The sequence below is a fragment of the Saccostrea cucullata genome, unplaced genomic scaffold, assembly GCF_032062105.1.
Source record: "Saccostrea cucullata isolate Sc308-1 unplaced genomic scaffold, CSIRO_AGI_Scuc_v1 ctg2734, whole genome shotgun sequence".
Taxonomy (NCBI): Eukaryota; Metazoa; Mollusca; class Bivalvia; order Ostreida; family Ostreidae; genus Saccostrea; species Saccostrea cuccullata.
In genome coordinates this window covers 31,071-50,766 of record NW_026935041.1, presented here as the reverse complement: position 1 = coordinate 50,766, position 19,696 = coordinate 31,071, and the positions used below count along the sequence as shown (strand labels likewise).

The following is a 19,696-nucleotide window of genomic DNA, read 5'->3' as shown; positions in this document are numbered from 1 at the left end:
ACAATTGGTATGAAAAACATCAGTCAGCATTTCATTCAATGATAAATTGTATTTGCTGACAAGGTCATTGTATCAACCATAGAATTTACGAAATGATGACTTTAAACGAGACTGTTGATATTCTTGTTTCATCAACTTGCTTGTCCATTATCTACCTCGTTTAAGAAATTGTTCATACGTAGAGCATGCTCTTGCGTATCGAATCAACCAAAGTCAAAGTTGTTCTCTGCAAACAGACTTGTGTACTTTATAAGAAACTCTTTTGCCTTCTGTCTTTGTTCTGGAGTCAACCCGCTTTCTGATTTTCGGAGCAAATCAGCAAGATCCTTGCGTAGCTCTTTAAATGGTAATTTGTCACCAGACAAAGGCTTCTTCTGTATTTCCCCAATCTCTGTCAGCTGTCCTACAACTGTTCCTGTATGCAATACCTTAGACCTCACTGACGTTCATCAACCTTACAGGAACTATTTCCCGTGGACGCACCATCGTCCTTGCTGTCAGTGTACTCTCATTCATAGTCTCCTTGCATACTGGCTCCACTATACTGTCGCATTTTGGCAGATTCAAGCCATCTGGTACACATACTTTTCCTTGGATAATAACCTCGCTACTTGGGGGAATACTCACAGTCTCAACAGTGGTAATGCGGAAACAACCTAGTGACCCCTCTATAGTCATGTTGATGTCCTTCCCATTGATGGTCAGCACTTCATTGCTCATGTCTATTGTTTTTGTACAATTGTTTTCCTTAAGGAAATCAAGACCTAAAATGCCATCTACTTTGATGTCTGTCACCACAGCTTCATTGTGGTGGTATGTCTTTTTGTCAATAGTGAAGTTAAACTCCGCTTTCCCTCTGACGGACAATGGAGTTCCGTTTTGGCTTACATAATGGTTTGGCTAACTTTATGCAAGTTAGGTCTGACTGTTTCAGGCAATCTCTCGTACAGCCTTGTCGATACGAGAGTAACAGTAGCACCGGTGTCAACCAAAACTTTTGTTTTCTCACCCTGGATATTGACACTGACATACAACCCACATTCCTCAATTGAAGATCCCAGACCAACAGACACTTGGGGACCTTTACTTGACCCTCCGTCATCTTGATGAGGCTTTGACTTGTGGTCATCAGATTTACCGTACTTCTGTTTCGACCTATTTCTCAATGTAGGACAATTGCGCTTGATATGCCCTGGTTGGTCACATTCATAGCAAATGACTTCTGGTCTTGGCCTATCTCTATCTGCTTTCTTTCCACTGTTCTTATACCACCTGTTATTCTGTATTTGCCTCGTTGTCTTTAATTCTTTCAACTCCTCTGCTAAGCTTTTCATACTATCTTCAACAGACTTCATCCAACCCTCCAGTCTGCCATTTACAAGCGTCTCCGGTTGCTCTTCTGCCACAGCCGATCTTAAATGCCCCTTTAGCTCTCGTTCCCTTCTTTCGACTCTATTATATGCCTCTAGTTCAACTGCCAGACTTATTGCCTCATTAAGGTTGGCTGGTCGTGACTGTTTGATTCGGATACGAATATCTGAATCTATTAGTGCATCAATGAAATGGTCTTTTGCAAGGGTCTCCCTGACTTCACCAGGCGCTGTAGGGTATGCTAAGTTGGTAAGACGACGAATGGCTTGACCAAGCTCAGATAACGTTTCAGTAGCCTTTTGTCGCCTTTCTTTAAGTTGCACTCTGTATAAATCGGTCTGGTTCGGGGGAGAGAATCTTTCTTGCAAAGATTTAACAAGTGCCCCGTATTGCTGTCCTCTGTCACTTGGCATGTCGCCTAGCACAGCTTGTGCTTGCCCTCGCAGAGACAACGCAAGGAAAACCCCTTTTTCACTTGGTCCCAGCCATTGACATTTGCACATGCTTCAAAATGGCACTTGTAATCAAGCCAAGAGCTCGAGCCATCATAAGTCGCTGGTTTAATGGCTATTCTATTGTCTCGATCCACCATAGACGTCTCTGTCCGCAATGGCAAAGAAGCGTTGTCTTTGGGGTCATTTCGCTCAGGAGACTTCTGGCGATTACTTGCACCGAAGGACAGATTGCTTCTCAGCCAGTCATCATTCTCTTGTCTTCTGCCACGTGGCTCCTCAGCAAAGTGGACCTTTGGTCTAACCCCGCCACTGGCATACGGATATCGAGATCTGTCTCTAGACTCATGCCTGTCATAATTTTCCTTTTCTTGTACATTGCGGTTTGTAAAGGAATATGGTAACTTGTCTCTAGGCTCAGGCCTTTTGTAGTTTGTATCTTCTTTTACATTGTGGTCTGTAAATGAATATGGAGACATTACCCCTTGGTACAGGTCATATGATCCAGGTTACAAATTGGTTCGGCCTTTTGGTTCATAATGCTTGTCACTCTTAGGAGTAGAACTATCGAGACGATAACGCTTTAATTTCTCCTCTATCCTGTCCATCGTCTCAAGCATACTCTCATCTACAGCAATGTGGTCTTTCCCAGTTGCACTCATAATGTCCTATAAGATCCCGCCGCTGCCACCAATTTTTGTAACGTGCGGGACCCGAGCGATCTACCTGGGATCGTACTTGGATAATGCCCAAGTCTTATGAGGACAATATGGATGCAAAATATACAGATATAACAAATTCAATATATACAAATATAGGGTACACTTGCCTAGTGTTAAGTTGAAGCAAAATATACACTCCACTCCACTCCACTTGGCTATACCAATGCCGATTGCAACTTGGCTACACGAACACCAATTGCCACTTGGCTATACCAATTCCGATTGCAACTAGGCTGTACCAACGCCAATTGCCACTTGGCTAAACAAATGCCACTTGGTAACACTATAAACCCTTGGCTATCTAATATACCACTTCGTAATAACCCGTCAACTGGCTAAGACACCTTCGATATACAATATATCTGTTATACTAATTACTTTCACAGTTGTAATTATTACCCGTTTGACTTACAACTGTCACTGACATAACTTCTCTTACCAACAACTTGGTTTCAAACGTACGACAATGAACCAACTGGCCATTTGCCTACTTATATAATCTACACATCAATGATAATAAGTGCGGGAATACGTATCTGTCATTTCCCGAGCATACCTTGCTCATCTTAACTAAACATTTGTTTTTGTTGTATTTTTATTTATAAAACATCCTTTGTTGTTAAGTCATTTAATCAAATAACCCATTAATTAGACTATTTACAATTATTTATTGATTAAAGCATTGTGTGACGATCGGGCTCGAGATTCAGTTGCAAACGGGTTTTATCATTAGGCATATGGTTAAGGCCGAGGTTAGTCCGGGTGTCGCTCAAGTGTATATAAGAGCGCATCCGAGGTAGTTTGTCATTCTGTGTTTGGCTGTCAAAGAAGAAGCTTGAATTGTAGCAGGTACGGTGATTGTGATTAAAAGACGTTTCATTGTTAATTAATACAACTGCACAGTGTTGTATTGTTTTCTTTGCTCTATATACAGTGAGATTTACTGTATATGTTTATTTACGAGCGGTGGATCTTGTACCTGTCTGCAGCCTGTAAAGCATTACAGGACACATCCGTTTAGTTACACGGCTGGGGACAGATCCCTGAGATACATACCCCGGACAGAGCCCTGTCAAACACCCCGATCATTGTTCTTTGTTTTTAATTTGCTTTTATAATAAAGGGATAGATAACCCTAGAATATATGTATATATTGACTCGTTGTTTTCATATTAATCTTTGTAATTATTTTTCTTTGTAAATCTGATAATTTTTATACATCCCTTATACTGGTCCAAATCATCGGACCCAGAACACGTTACAAAAATTGGCGGCAGCGTCGGGATTTGGATCAGTACATTTTTAATTTCATTGCTATCATTTTGTCACTTGTTTAAGCATGTCAGGTTTACAAGCCGAAGTTGATTATTTGGAGAGAGAAATAGTTCGTCTCAATAGAGAGATACATGACTCTGTAATGAGTAGAAATTCTCCTGGTACACAAACTTCTGGAGTCCCGAGACACAGACCAGTCATAAGTACCAGTACCCCGAATGAGAGACGGAGAGAGAGTGTGAGTGGATATGTCAGTGATGATGTATGTACATGTACGGATGATGATGAGGGTTCTGTATCTACTGATCGAGTTCCCATGCGTGCTCCCAAGCCAAGGACGCATACAAACCCTAGACAATCTCGATCCAGAAATTTTGTGAAGCCCGCTACATATGATGGATCTGGTTTGTGGAATGATTATCTGTCTCACTTCGAATCAGTATGCCTTTTGAATGAATGGACAGAGACTGAGAAGGGACTATACTTGGCTGCATCCCTTAGAGGCCAGGCACAAGGAGTATTAGGAAATCAGCCTAGAGAGGGACGACAGAACTACCAGAAACTAGTTAAGGCTCTCCAAGATAGGTTTGCGCCTTTGAACCAGACAGAGCTTTACAGAGCACAGCTCAGAGAAAGAAGACAAAAAGCGTCTGAGAGTTTGCCAGAGATGGGTCAAGATATTAGAAGACTCATAAATTTAGCCTACCCAACGGCTCCCGATGACGTCCGAGAAATTCTCGCAACAGAACAATTCTTAGATGGGTTGCACAACTCTGAGATGCGTCTCAAGATTAAGCAAGCGAGACCCATGAACCTGAATGATGCGATACAAAGAGCTGTAGAATTAGAAGCATACAACAGAGCAGAGAGCCGTCGCACAGATACAGTCAGGGTGATGAGTGAGAATACTGAAGACTCGTCTAAGACTTCGAAACTCGATCATTTCATAGAAACAGTTGAAAAAAACATGCGCTCATTACAGCGTGATATGAGGGAATTGAAACAGTGGAAGTTTCAGTCACAAAGTCAGACACGTATGCCTCGTCCAGCGACACATACAGACGATAAAATTCGAGCCAGGAAATACTACAAGTGTGGATCCGATAAGCATCTGAGAAAAGACTGCCCACAGCTGAGGAAAGAGCCTGAAAACAAGTTTAGGAACGAGATCAATACTAAGAAGGATCAGCATAAGAGGCCTGGTACAATTCCAAAGAAAGATCACAAGTCAGAGGATGAGTACTCTAGATCTGTAAGCTCTATTAATGGGAGAGGGGTTTATGTTACCGCCCGTATCCATGGAATGGATGCATACTTGTTGATTGATACAGGTGCTACAGTATCTTTGCTGTCTACAATATGTTATGAAAATATTGCAAGGACAGGAAACAATGCATTGACCGAAGTCAAGAGAGACGTATTAACTGCAAGCGGAACTACACTTAGAGTGTTGGGAAAGGTTCCAGTAGATTTCAAGTTGGATGATGTTGAGATGCAACATGAGATGATTATAGCTGATATTACGGTAGACGGAATACTAGGTCTAGATTTTTTGGTAAAGCATGAGTCAATTATTGACATGCATAGGCAACAGATATCAATCTCAGGCATAGAACACCCTATTCAGCTTGAGGGGTCAGCGAGCTCATATAAGGTAGCCATTGCGCATAGGATCACTGTACCACCTAGATCAGAAGTGATGGTGGAAGGACAGATATGTGCTAGTTCGGATGGAACTCTTCCAACAAAAATTGGTTTGATAGAGCCAGCTGAAAAACTTCTTAAGTCGGAATCTTGCTTGCTGGCTAAAACACTTGTCCGGAGACAGGGCATGGTTCCCATCCGTATCATGAATATTTCAGATGATAGTAGAACCATGTACCCAGGAACTGTTGTAGGGAAATTAACTTCAGTTGATGAAGTTGTGTCTTTGATGACAGAGAAAAATGATCATCTTGATGGGAATAGTAACATGCCATTGCATTTGGAAGAGCTCTATGAAAGCAGTACTTGTCATTTAGACGAGGAAGATAGACAGAAAGCCAAAAGTCTGTTATTGAAGTTTGCATCACTGTTTTCAAAGACTGACGAAGACGTCGGACGAACTGCTAAAGTCCGGCACAAAATAGAGACGGGTACAAATGCACCTATTAAGCAGGCTCCTAAGCGTCTCCCATTTCACATGCAAGAGGAGGTTAAAGAACATGTATCTGACATGTTACGAAGAGGCATTATAGAACCATCACAAAGCCCTTGGTCTTCATCAATTGTACTAGTGAAGAAGAAAGATGGGTCTACAAGATTTTGTGTAGACTACAGGCGCTTAAACAGTGTTACAACAAAGGACGCATACCCATTACCTCGCATTGACGAGTCTCTTAACCAGCTGCGTGGTGCCAAGTGGTTTAGTACGTTGGACTTAAATGCTGGTTACTGGCAAGTTGAGCTAGAGCCACATGATAAGGCTAAGACAGCATTCGTTACTCGTCAAGGTCTGTACGAGTTTAATGTCATGCCATTCGGGCTTTGTAATGCCCCAGCTACGTTCGAACGCTTGATGGAGTCTGTGCTGGCTGGCTTACAATGGCAGATATGTCTTATATACCTAGACGATGTCATTGTATACGGAAAGACATTTGACGAAATGCTGAAAAACCTAGAGCTGGTCTTTGAGAAGCTTCTGGCAGCTGGACTGAAGCTGAAAGCTAGGAAGTGTACTTTGTTTGCTCAAAAGGTTAAGTACTTGGGACATATAATCTCTGAACAAGGGATTCAGACTGATCCTGAAAAGATTGAGATTGTAAAGCATTGGCCTGTACCAGTGAGCAAGACACAAGTCAGATCATTTATTGGTCTTTCTAGCTACTATAGGAAGTTTATAGCCAATTACGCTCAAATTGCTCAACCTTTACATAAACTCACGGAGGCAAATGTTCCATTTAAATGGAGTGATGAGTGCCAGAGTGCATTTGATCTTCTTAAGAGTCGGTTGACTTCTGCACCGATTCTTACGCACCCAGACTTTACTAAACCTTTTATACTAGACACGGACGCAAGTCAGTATGCCATGGGCGCCGCTCTATCACAGATTCAAAATGGGCAAGAGAGGGTCGTGGCATACGCAAGCAAAGTTCTCAGCAAGTCAGAGAGAAAATATTGCGTAACCCGTAAAGAGCTTCTGGCTGTGGTTACATTCATAAAGCATTTCCGACCATTCTTGTATGGACATAAGTTCTTGGTCAGGACTGATCATAGTTCGCTAAAATGGTTACTCCGATTTAAAGATCCAGAGGGCCAGTTGGCTCGAGGTCATATCAACTTATGACATGGAGATAGAGCATCGGGCTGGAAAACTCCACGGGAATGCCGATGGGCTCAGTAGAATGCCGTGTAGCCAGTGCGGATATTTTGATGGCTGGGACAAGATAGATATGTCTGCGGAACATGCAAGAGTGGTAGAAGACGAAGCTCAAGCAAATAATGAAGTATCTGACTGGGTTACTATGCAAGAGAAATGTAAGGATATAAGACTTGTCAAGTCTTGGTTGCAAAACGAGAAACGTCCTGAGTTCAGTGATATATCCCCAGAAGGATATTTTGTGAAATCACTTTGGGCTCAGTGGAGTAGACTTACAGTAAAAGATAATTTGCTGTGTAGAATGTGGGAGATTGAAGATAGTGATATGACCACATATCAGATAGTGGTTCCTCTATCCCACAGAAGACTGATTTTAGAGCAGATGCACGATGCGAAGACTTCAGCTCACTTAGGGGTGACAAAGACACTCAATAAGATAAGGCAAAACTATTATTGGCCAGGTCTACAGAGTGATGTGAGAAGCTACGTGTCAGGTTGCGACATATGTTCAAGAAGGAAAGCTCCTCAGAAAACGAAAAGAGCCCCTATGCAGCCTTTACAAGTTGGATTCCCATTTGAAAGGATAGCTACGGATATCCTGGGTGAGTTTCCCGAGACAGAAAACAGACACAGGTACATCTTAGTCATCTCAGATTACTTCACCAAATGGACCGAGGCATTTCCAATGCAGAATATGGAAGCGAAAACGGTAGCTAAGATCATCACCAACGAAGTAATCTGTAGATTTGGATGCCCCAATGTCATACATTCCGACCAGGGAAGACAGTACGAGAGTGTCCTTTTTACCGAGGTATGTGGGCTTCTCCAGATCCGGAAGACACGAACCACACCATACCATCCGCAGTCTGATGGTATGGTGGAACGTTTCAACAAAACGTTAGCCACTATGCTAAGTGCCTATGTGGATGAAAACCACAGAGACTGGGATGAAAGCATTCCATACGTGATGATGGCGTATAGGTCATCTCAGCATGAATCCACGGGTTACAGCCCTAACATGCTCATGCTAGGTAGAGAGGTTACGACACCTCTAGATATCATGTATGAGATGCCAACGTCTTGGAAAGAAGTTCCCAGGAATGAATGGGCATGGATCTTGAAAGACAGGATAGAGAGAGCACATTCTTTGGTCAGACGTCATGCAGAAGGTGCAATGTTAAGACAGAAACATTACTATGACATGAAAATGTCATATGAGAAATTCAAAGAAGGGGATCTAGTTTACATATACTTCCCTCAACGCAAAGCTGGATGTTCACCAAAATTCACGTCTTACTGGAGAGGACCATTCAAGATATTGGCTAGAATATCAGAGGTTCTGTATAAAGCTAATTGTGGTCGCAACGGCAAAGAGCAAGTTGTGCATTGCGATCGCCTCAAAGCTTGCAAATCACAGATCCTGAGAGGTGAAGACGAACAGATTCGTCATGAGCCTGATGCAGATGCCAGTGCAGAACTTCTGCCGGATGGTCAGTTTGAGACTGAGGTTATCGATGACAATCAGTCAAAGATAGAAGTCACAGATGAGTTGGCTGAAAACGTTAAGCCAAAGCGAGATAGACGTGCTCCAGCATGGATGAAGGACTATGTTCCTGAATAATTTGCATTATCAAGCACCGACAATCATGTATATAAATGTTTGATTTACTGATGAGCCTCAAATTCAATATTTTGTATAGTAGTTGTATCTGCATAGTACATGTAGTTGTTTAATGTCAGAGTAGTAGATATATATATTGAGAAAATTATATATGCGCTTTTCTTAAACAAAATATTTTAATTTTTGCAGAACAAAAATGGTTAACACCAAGCTAACACCCAGAAAGGCAAAAGAGATATGCCCAGTATGTTTTGTAGAATTGGACAGTAAAGAAGCTTGGACAAAACATGTGGTTAGTTGTGCCAGTAGCATGTTAGTATGTAGAACATGCCAAGTGTCCTTCAAGAAAAAGGAGTACTTGCAGAAGCATATGCGGACCAAACATCCCGATGCACCTTCCCAATCATCAAAGGATGTAGCCGACAATGAGGATAGTGACTGGGATGTGGATCCAGAAGTTCAGCTTGGGGAAGATGCGATCGAAATCGAGAAGGAAACGGAGGCTGGACCATCTTCTTCCAATAGTGATGATTTAATCGCAGGTCGAATTATCCGCAAGAGAACAGCTCCAAGTCCTGTCCAAACGACCAGGAAAGTTATCATTCCAGAGGAGGAATTGGTACAGAAGAAGGGTGTTGATAGAGCTGTCCAGACAACTTTTACTTTACCTGACCCAGAAGAAAGGAAAGTCCAATTGGTGGATCAGGGAACTCAGACAGAGGGATATCGGAGACGGGTGAAAGAGGTGACTGTAACTAAGTACAGTGAGAACGGACAGAGAATCAAGCGCATCAGAGAAAGCGAAGAAATTTTTGATATGTAAATGGTGAGAAGTCATCAGAGAACATTTATGAACATTAAGTTCAATTTTCATGTTTGCTAATTTTCATGTTTGCTTATTGATACATAATCACCAGGCAGGTGATAAAAACTCATCACTCATCATACATACCTCATTCTTGTTTGGTCACACATCTGTATAAAAAAAAAATGGAAAAAAAAAGTTTTAGTTGTATTTTATTTGTCATGTGGGGACACATGATGCATCGAGGCGTGGGTAGTGTGACGATCGGGCTCGAGATTCAGTTGCAAACGGGTTTTATCATTAGGCATATGGTTAAGGCCGAGGTTAGTCCGGGTGTCGCTCAAGTGTATATAAGAGCGCATCCGAGGTAGTTTGTCATTCTGTGTTTGGCTGTCAAAGAAGAAGCTTGAATTGTAGCAGGTACGGTGATTGTGATTAAAAGACGTTTCATTGTTAATTAATACAACTGCACAGTGTTGTATTGTTTTCTTTGCTCTATATACAGTGAGATTTACTGTATATGTTTATTTACGAGCGGTGGATCTTGTACCTGTCTGCAGCCTATAAAGCATTACAGGACACATCCGTTTAGTTACACGGCTGGGGACAGATCCCTGAGATACATACCCCGGACAGAGCCCTGTCAAACACCCCGATCATTGTTCTTTGTTTTTAATTTGCTTTTATAATAAAGGGATAGATAACCCTAGAATATATGTATATATTGACTCGTTGTTTTCATATTAATCTTTGTAATTATTTTTCTTTGTAAATCTGATAATTTTTATACATCCCTTATACTGGTCCAAATCATCGGACCCAGAACACGTTACAATTGTAACAAAAGGGACATAACTCTAAACCGTTTCATTACGTTAAAAATTCACCGCCATCGTTTCCACAACGCAACACGTGCTTTGCTGTTGTAAAATTATACACTTCTTAATGGAATGAAACCAATAACGTTAGGTGTAAATGTCGATCAATAAAATCGAATGTATTTTAATTTCTTTTGTAAATTATTTTTCTTTATCGAGAGTTTTCGAAATACAATACCGGGACCGTTTCACATGTATCCCATACATGGCAACATATAAACAGATGCGAAGGTGCAACTGCTGTCAACATACTGACGAAGTTTTTACCAGCCTAACCATGGAACAATTTGAGGTAAACAAGACAAAGCACACTCAGAAATAATTTATATCATCTGTCCAGCTATGTTTTAAAACAAATTCAGGAAAAATTTGAAGAAAATTACAGGAGAGAATTAGGCCTTGCGCTTTGTTTTATCTGATAAATACTTGTATAAGTATATTTATATTAGACACATATTCAAAATACATGTATATAAACCATAAGGCACAGTGTTGAATGGGTACAGTACAACACTCAGAGGATGCTAGACCTATGTTACTGAAAATAAGACAGATAACAGGTCTGGCCGATTTCTAAATAAGGAAATCAAGAACGATAACTGTGAATTGTTATTAATACACGGAATAAACAAGGCTCAAATCCTTCTGACCAATCAGATAACAGCATTTAGACAAACCCATGAGAAAAAACAATAAAACACGTGGTATTTAAGTTTTTTGATCAAAAGATTTTTTTAGAACAAACTTTTTGTAAACTTTATGCACATTTGGGAATAATATAATATTATGACAATTCTACCATGAACAAACACGACTTGAAAGCTTAGAATACGTTTTTAGTGGGATAAAAAAAATCTGTCTCTAGCTATAGGAGGTAGCAATCCTAAAAGTTTAACTTACGTTAAAAATTTGATATAAATACGGTAAATTTTCAGTTTTTAGAGCCTGACATAAAAACCTTATCGAAAAGATATCAGACTTTATCATTTTTAGCTCTACTGGTCAGAGACCAGAAGAGCTTATGCGATAGTAATGCGTCCGTCGTCCGTACGTCCGTCTGTCTGTCTGTAAACAATTTTTCAAATTGCTACTCTTCTTACAGTTTTGGTCCGATTTCAATATAACTTATCACACAAGTAGACTACACTAAGGTACATAATTCTGTGCATCGGTTTTTGGTTTCGATGAACGGTTTTGCCATGGTTACTAAAAATAGAAATTTCCATGAAATTCTTTCAAAATGCTACTCCTCCTACAGTTTTGGTCCAATTTCAATATAACTTATCACACAAGTAGACTACACTAAGATACATAATTCTGTGCATCGGTTTTTGATTTCGAAGAACGATGTTGCCATGGTTACTAAAAATAGAAATTTCTGAACTTCTTTTAAAATGCTACTCCTCCTACAGTTTTGGTCCGATTTCAATATAACTTGGCACACAAGTAGACTATACTAAGATACATAATTCTGTGCATCTTTTTTTATTTTGACGAGCAGCAAGGATCATTTTTCTTTTTATTGCAGCTGTTTTAAAGTTTCAAGTCCCAACTGCTTCCGTTCTCTTCCTTTGTTTTAAGTATAAACCAGTAGAGCTACAGTCTCGACAGGGACTTCTGGTTGAAGGTTTATTACAGAATAGCCCATGCAGTTTCTGATACTAGTATGCGAGGTAAGATATTGGGATAAAACGCATTACAGGATTCTGTTTTCTCCAGGTTATAAGCCTTTCCTTATGCCCATTTAAAGTCTGCATAGCTAAGTATCCGGCGCTCATGAAACCCGTGATAATTTAAAACTATATGTGTACAGTCAATACAATAAACACTGGTGTGAGTTGATCTATACTCATGGAATTTAACCATTATCGATGAAAATCGGATGGCTAAGCAAAATTATATTTACCATCATATAATAATCTCGACAGAAACTGTGACGCCATACATTTCAAGGTTGTGTAGTTTTGTCTAACTTTTGAACAGTTACATGTAGAACTAGGGCTTTCATATTTTACAAGTGTATCTCTTGTAATAAGACTCCTTTGCATATTGAAAGTTTTGACCTTGGCCTTTAGAGTTTGACATGTAATTGAGATAATTCAACTCTGCCATAAGCTGCCATACGGGGGTGTCAGTGTTACAAAATCACATTTTGTACTTTCTTTCAAAATTTTCAATTATTATTCAAAAAATATCATATTACATGTATGACTGTTTTATATGTTAGGCAAGCCAAAAAGAAATCATACGAGCGCATTGGGGGTATACAATAAGACAATGTATCTGAAAGACATACGGCGGAATACGGCTAATTGGTATAAACAAGTCGTACATAGATGAAAATTTTGTGTAGTAAAGAATTCTTGTCTGCTTTAATTCAGGCGTCATGAACTGTTTAATCTTTACCAATTTTAATATATTATCTTACCCCACACCAATGCGGCCCTTAAGATGAAACCCTTTGGGAGGAACTAATACGAAGTCCTTGTCAAAGGTAATGATGTTTGGGTCCACAATGCACTTCTTAATCTCCAAACCTATTTATTTAATGAAAATAGACTTCAAGTTAATTATTCTTAAATACATATATTTATTCAATTCAGATCTTTAAAATTATTCAATTACCTAATATTTGTTAATATTTAAATGTCAGGCGTGATGTTTGAGGTGTTCTAATTTCAACGCACAACTCACCTTCTTTGGTACAACATCGCATTCTCCCAGCGGAGGGAGAAACCGGGAGAGAATTGCCAGGACATCTCCAACCTCTCACTGTAATTTCTGATGAAAGTATGGATTCAAAAATGTAGGCAACAATCAAATCAAGTTCAACAATAAACCCACAAGTCTAAAGGTTCATTGATACTCTGATAAGAGGGATAACACTCGATGACATAAAAGAATATTATTCCTTTATAGAGTTGCCAAGTTTAAGTGTCTTTTTTGTCCAATTTTGCCCCGCAAGCTATGCTGTACTAGTATATCATTCTTTGTTTTTTACTTATTAAAAACGTTTGTATTTTAGGTCACCTGAGTAAACTCAGGTGGCCTATTGCTATCCGTTGTTTTCGTCCGTCGTCGTCCGTCGTGTGTCGTGTGTTAACATTTGAACATTTTCAGCTTCTTCTCTGAAACCACTGGACCAATTTCAACCAAATTTGGTATACAGCATCTATGGGTAAAGGGAAACAGAATTTGTGAATTTCATGGTCCCCGCCCCCCTGGGGCCTGAGGGGTGGGGCCAAAACCACTAAAATTATTGCAATCTTTAAGAATCTTCCTCTTTACTCCTGGACATCAAGCAGGCAAACTGTTGTCATGATTGTAATCAGCATTAATTCCTCTACCAAAATTGTGAAATTCATGACCCTAGGGTTAGGGGTTCAAGTGTTAGGGCGGGGCTAAATAAGTATATAGTGAAAATAGATATATTCTTTGAAAATATTCTTCTCTGCTCCTGGGTATTAAATAAACGAACAATGTACATAGTTATGATGAGCAAGAGTGCCTCTTCCAGATTTGTGAATTTTATGGCTCTAGGGTCAGGGGTTCTGGTGTTACGGCGGGGCTCTATTGATGATATAGTGAAAATTCATTTATTCTTTGAAAATCTTCTTCTTTGCTCCTGGATATTAAATAAACTAACTGAGTACATAGTTATGATGAGCAAAAGTGCCTCTTCCAGATATGTGAATTTTATGGCCTAGGGTCAGGGGTTCTGGTGTTAGGGCGGGGCTCTATTGATGATATATTGAAAATGCATTTATTCTTTGAAAATTTTCTTCTTTGCTCCTGGGTATTAAATAAACGAACAAAGTACATAGTTATAATGAGCAAGAGTGCCTCTTCCAGATTTGTGAATTTTATGGCTCTAGGGTCAGGGGTTCTGGTGTTAGGGCGGGGCTCTATTGATGATATAGTGAAAATTCATTTATTCTTTGAAAATCTTTTTCTTTGCTCCTGGATATTAAATAAACTAACTGAGTACATAGTTATGATGAGCAAGAGTGCTTCTTCCAGATTTGGAATTTTATGGCCCTAGGGTCAGGGGTTCTGGTGTTAGGGCGGTGGTCATATTGATGATTTAGTGAAAATGCATTTATTCTTTGAAAATCTTCTTCTTTGCTCCTGGATATTAAATAAACTAACTGAGTACATAGTTATGATAAGCAAGAGTGCCTTTTCCAGATTTGTGAATTTTATGGCCCTAGGGTCAGGGGTTCTGGTGTTAGGGCGGGGGTCATATTGATGATATAGTGAAAATGCATTTATTCTTTGAAAATCTTCTTTGCTCCTGGGGATTAAATAAACTAACTGAGTACATAGTTATGATGAGCAAGAGTGCTTCTTCCAGATTTGTGAATTTTATGGCCCCAGGGTCAGGGGTTCTGGTGTTAGGGTGGGGCTCTATTGATGATATAGTGAAAATTCATTTATTCTTTCAAAATCTTCTTCTTTGCTCCTGAGTATTAAATAAACTAACAAAGTACATAGTTATGATGAGCAAAAGTGCCTCTTCCAGATTTGTGAATTTTATGGCTCCAGGATCAGGGGTTCTGGTGTTAGGGCGGGGCTCTATTAATTAGTTTGAAAATAAATTAATGCTTTGAAATCTGCTCTTTGGTATTAATCAACCATTTTATGATCAAATTTGCTAAATTTTGAAATAAGTGGCCCCAGGGTCAGTGGTTCATATTGGGTGGGTTCCATAACTGGTTAAAAAGTGAAAGTGATTTTTCTCTTTATTACTCTGATCTACCTCTGGATATTAAGTAACTAGAGTAAACATGCTAATTGTTTATAAGCAATGTAGCCTCTTTCAAAATTCTGAATTTCAAGGCCTCTGGTTTAAAACACGAACCAAATTCAATTGTTCAAAAGTTGTTACATGATACTTAGGTGACCTCTAAGGCCCATGGGCCTCTTGTTTACTTATTGAAATACATTTCTTTTCAAAATCATAAAGGTTCAAGCAACATTTTAAATGAGTGAGCAGACGGTTTGTGAACCTTAAGATTTTATCGTATTCTTAATATACGTTCAATGAGGAGCAAATGTTTGTACTCACCTACAGAAGTACATTCTTCGGTAAATGGTGGTGAGGGAATACAGACATTGTAGATGGTACGATTTGATACAGAGTTTATAAGGGCTGTAGGCAGTTCATTGTCTAAACATGTATCCCTTATAACCCCTGCTATGAAATTTCCTTGTATCAGATGCAAGTTAAGAATGCAACAAATCACATTAACGGCAAGTATTCTTTTCATAGTTACACATTTCATGACTTGAATCTAAAAAATAAAGTCAAAATATTAAAAATTCAGGCGCAGAATCAAAGATTTTAAGAGAGGATGGGGGGTTTAAACAAGGAGGAAAACTCTTTTTGTGAGGAAGGGAGGGGGACTCGTTAATTTCATTTTTAAGAAAGATCTGCTTATTGTTAAGCGCACAAGAGGAAAAAGCTCAAGCGAGTTAGATCTTGCATTCGTTTGTATGTCCTTGTGTTCGTATGTAAACGTTTCATAAGAACTGCGAAGGGAAGAAAGAAAGTATAATTGTTCTTTCCATTAGTTTTCAAGATCAAAAGCCTAACAAACAATGCATATTAGGAGCAGAAGGAAACACAAAGTATATTCGTATAAGATAATTAAAATATCGGAAAACACTTCAGTTCGTTTCTTTGTTAAGAAGTGTGGATGCACTGGTCAGTTAAATTATTTCAGTCTTAGCTAGCAGTATATTATTCCGTTTAAAAATGCAAACTGTTTATGGCTAAAAAACAAGGAATATATTGTTTATAATCTCGTAAGTCTTGCCTTAACGTGTGGAAATGAGAGACGTACATCCCGCAAGGCAAGCCTTGCCGTATGCATCGGCCCTAAAATAAATTTATTAATAAAAAAATGTTTCCTCTTCGGGTGTTTGATTCGGGGACCTTTGGATTGTTGAGCGGGTGCTGACCAAATTGACCAGCCACACCTTTCACTAAATGTCCATTTAATTTATTAATAAATATATATTTATTGAATATTTTCAGAATTGTTTATTATTTAGAAAAAAAATAATTCCAAAATAAAACTAGAGTCTGCTATTGCAAGCAATAGCGTATGTCGCAAAAGCGAGGGGACATTAAATCTCATTCGTCCTTCTGTCTGTCAGTCTGTAAGTATGTCTTTCACAAAAACTTGCTCATTTTTTGATTTAGTGGAGCTATGACTTTCAAATTTTACAGTCATTTGTATTCCTTGTGACAAGACTTGTATTTGTGTGCCACCTTTTGATCTTGGAGTTTGGCCCACTTTTACACAAATATTTCAAACTTTTACTTCGGCGTAGATCTAAATGAGAAGTCTGGTAATCCTAACCCTAACAATAACCCGGCGTTTTGAACGGTAGATACTAGGATTTTAATATTTTACAGTCGTATTCTTTGTAATAAGACCTTTCATTGGATTCCAACAATTTTGACTTGACATTGGATATTTCTGTACTTAATAGTTATGAAAATAACTTGATCCTTAGCTATAACTTAAAAACTGTAAGGGTTAGGGCTTTCATACTAAAAATATGTAATCCTGGTGAAAAGATCTTTTTTGGATACTAAAGAACTTTTACCCTTTTACTTAGACCTAGGAGTTTGACAAACTTTTAAAAACAAACCTTGGGGCTATCATTCTTCAGAAATTTAATCCTTGTGACAACACCTTACATTGGATATCAAGAACTTTGACCTTCACCTTGGAGTTTGACCTACTTTTTAAAATCTTTAACCTCGGCAATGACGTTTGAACGATTAGGGCTAGGGTTTTCATACTTGAAATATGTGTAATACTTGTGACGACCTTTCTTAAGAAACCAACATCTTTGACCTTAAAGTTTGACCTACCTTTCAAAAACTTATCCCTGGCCATAATATTTGAAAAGGTGGTGCTATGACCTTCTCATTTCACAATCATATTTCGTGTGAGAAGACCCTGCTTTGAATTCCACTATATTTAATTTGCATTTAAGGAAATTTAATTTTCGTTATGTTGCCATACGGGGTCATCAGTATTTCTCAAACACTGTTGTTACTTACAAGAGATAGGGCTTTCATGTTTTACCTGTGCATTACCCGTGACAAAATATTTCCGAGCATGCTATAATTTCTGACATCTTGACCTTCATGACCTTATTTGTAAGAAAAAAAATCATTTGACGCAATATTTCATTAAAAAAAATGACATTTCATCCCCAAGATACCGAAGACGGGGAATCACAATTCTTTGAATTTACTTAGTGGATATTGTCTAAAAGTGTCTTGTTCAGAATTTCTTTTTTAAGGAAGCTTGAACCATATGGTCTAGTTGTTGGGATTGGGTTACCGACTCCTGGATTGTGGAGGATTTGTTGTGCGGAGATAATAGTTTTGATAGGCAGGATTGATGATTTATAAAAAAGAAATTGAGACGCGTGTTGCCATGGCAACAAAAAGGTTGATTGATTGTATATTGTTTCACGCCCCTCGAAAAATTTTCACTCATATGGAGACGCCACCACTTGCCGATGGATTGCTACAAATTTTGACCTGTACCCTGCATTAAGGGTCATTCAGCAGTGAGGGATCTTTTTCCTGCCAGCACCTACTGTGACACGGGATCTCGATCACAGTCTAATTTAAACCTTATTTAGATCTACGCCGTACACGAATGTATACGGTCCATATCTAAGAAGTCTGATTTTTGGGAGTTGAAAGTAAGATTTTGAGATTTGAAAGTAAATGAAAAAAAATTTTATTTAAGGGGATGAAGGACCTTTACCTGAAAAAATACCTGTCATTCAATTTTTTTCATATTTTGTATATTTCTTATTTAGTATGTCCCACATACTATAAAGCAGACATATCAATAGGTTTCTAGACTTATTTCTGAGATATTGAGTGACAAATACTAAACCCCACAGTGTCTGCGTGAAGTTTTGATTCTCCGTATTTCTGGGCCCATTACTCGGTCCATAATGGATTTTTTTTCAGCATAAATAAAAATTATGTCAGCGAACATGTGTTTTTTAAAATATTTCAGAAATATGAATAGGGTTAAGAATGCGAAAAAGCAAGATTCTTTTGTCACACCGCATCTGGAGACGGAAAATTACGTTCTTTTTAAGACAACTTAAACGACAAAAAAATTAATTTACAAAAAATCCTATCATTCAATATTTGAAAAATTACGTCTTGTTATTGATTAACTGCAAAAATATCGATTGGTGAAGCTGAGCTCAATATTGCACAGGGCATAGTTAAACAAGACATGAGCATGAGAAAAACGTATCATGTTTACATTTCTCGAGTACGGGAAAACCCTATTATGACGTCACACATTTGCGAAATAAGCTAAGTAAGACATAACTACAATATATTCCGTCAACAACCATGTAAAATATTTTTTTGTGTGCTTCATAAAATATCCCACCATGTACTGATCATGACCCGTTTTTATGATATTATACTAACCGTGTTTTACCTTGTATATAATCATACTGTACTAAGATCCACTATGACGTCAGCAACTCGTTGGACGCGCAGTGTAGGGAAACAGAAGAGTGGATCAATCTATTCCGTAATTTGAAAATATTTGCGAGAAAGTTTTAATGTTTTTAGATATTTTTATACAAGATGGTGAACTCAAACAAACAGTCATTTTTTTCTTCCAAATACTGTGGTTTCAATCTGGTTTTATACATATTTTATCAGAGATTATGACGTAATTAAACTGAGTCACGTGACCATACATCCTTCGTCCCCTTAACTTAATTTAAATAGCATATTTTTGTCATCTCTTTTGAGAAATGACACGTAAATTTTGTTTCCGTATGAAAAAAAGTCCCGTCATTTATCATTCGGCAATCCTCGGCTGACTCTACTACGCTCCATTATAAAAAGTGCGAGGTCATCAAAGGAGAAACAACTGGTCTAACTGGTTTGACAATGACGCGATTGTCTAAATATAGAGATGTAAACAAAGATGTAAGGTCAAAGGAACGCTAAGGTTTAACCGAACTTCTTTCAATTTGTTTCAGCAATAAAGAGATAGAACAAAGTTACTTTTTAGCTCACCTTAGCTAATCAGGTGTTTGTTCAAATCATGACCCCCGGGGGTAGGGTGGGGCCAAAATGGCTGATCACAGTTTTACATATTAATATATAGGAAAAATATTTAAAAATCTTCTTCTC

The 19,696-nt window shown here is 38.6% G+C and overlaps 1 protein-coding gene across 1 annotated transcript; it reads right to left on the bottom strand.

The window, feature by feature from the left end:
* Window positions 1–12,891: 12,891 nt before the first annotated feature.
* LOC134241762 (uncharacterized) lies at window positions 12,892–15,774 on the bottom strand. Its single transcript, XM_062723783.1, has 3 exons — window positions 15,551–15,774; window positions 13,177–13,263; window positions 12,892–13,019 (listed from the first exon to the last, which is right to left on the bottom strand). The coding sequence occupies exons 1-3, from the start codon at window positions 15,765–15,767 to the stop codon at window positions 12,907–12,909; spliced, it is 417 nt and encodes a 138-aa protein (XP_062579767.1). The 5' UTR covers window positions 15,768–15,774; the 3' UTR covers window positions 12,892–12,906.
* Between the last annotated feature and the right edge of the window lie 3,922 nt (window positions 15,775–19,696).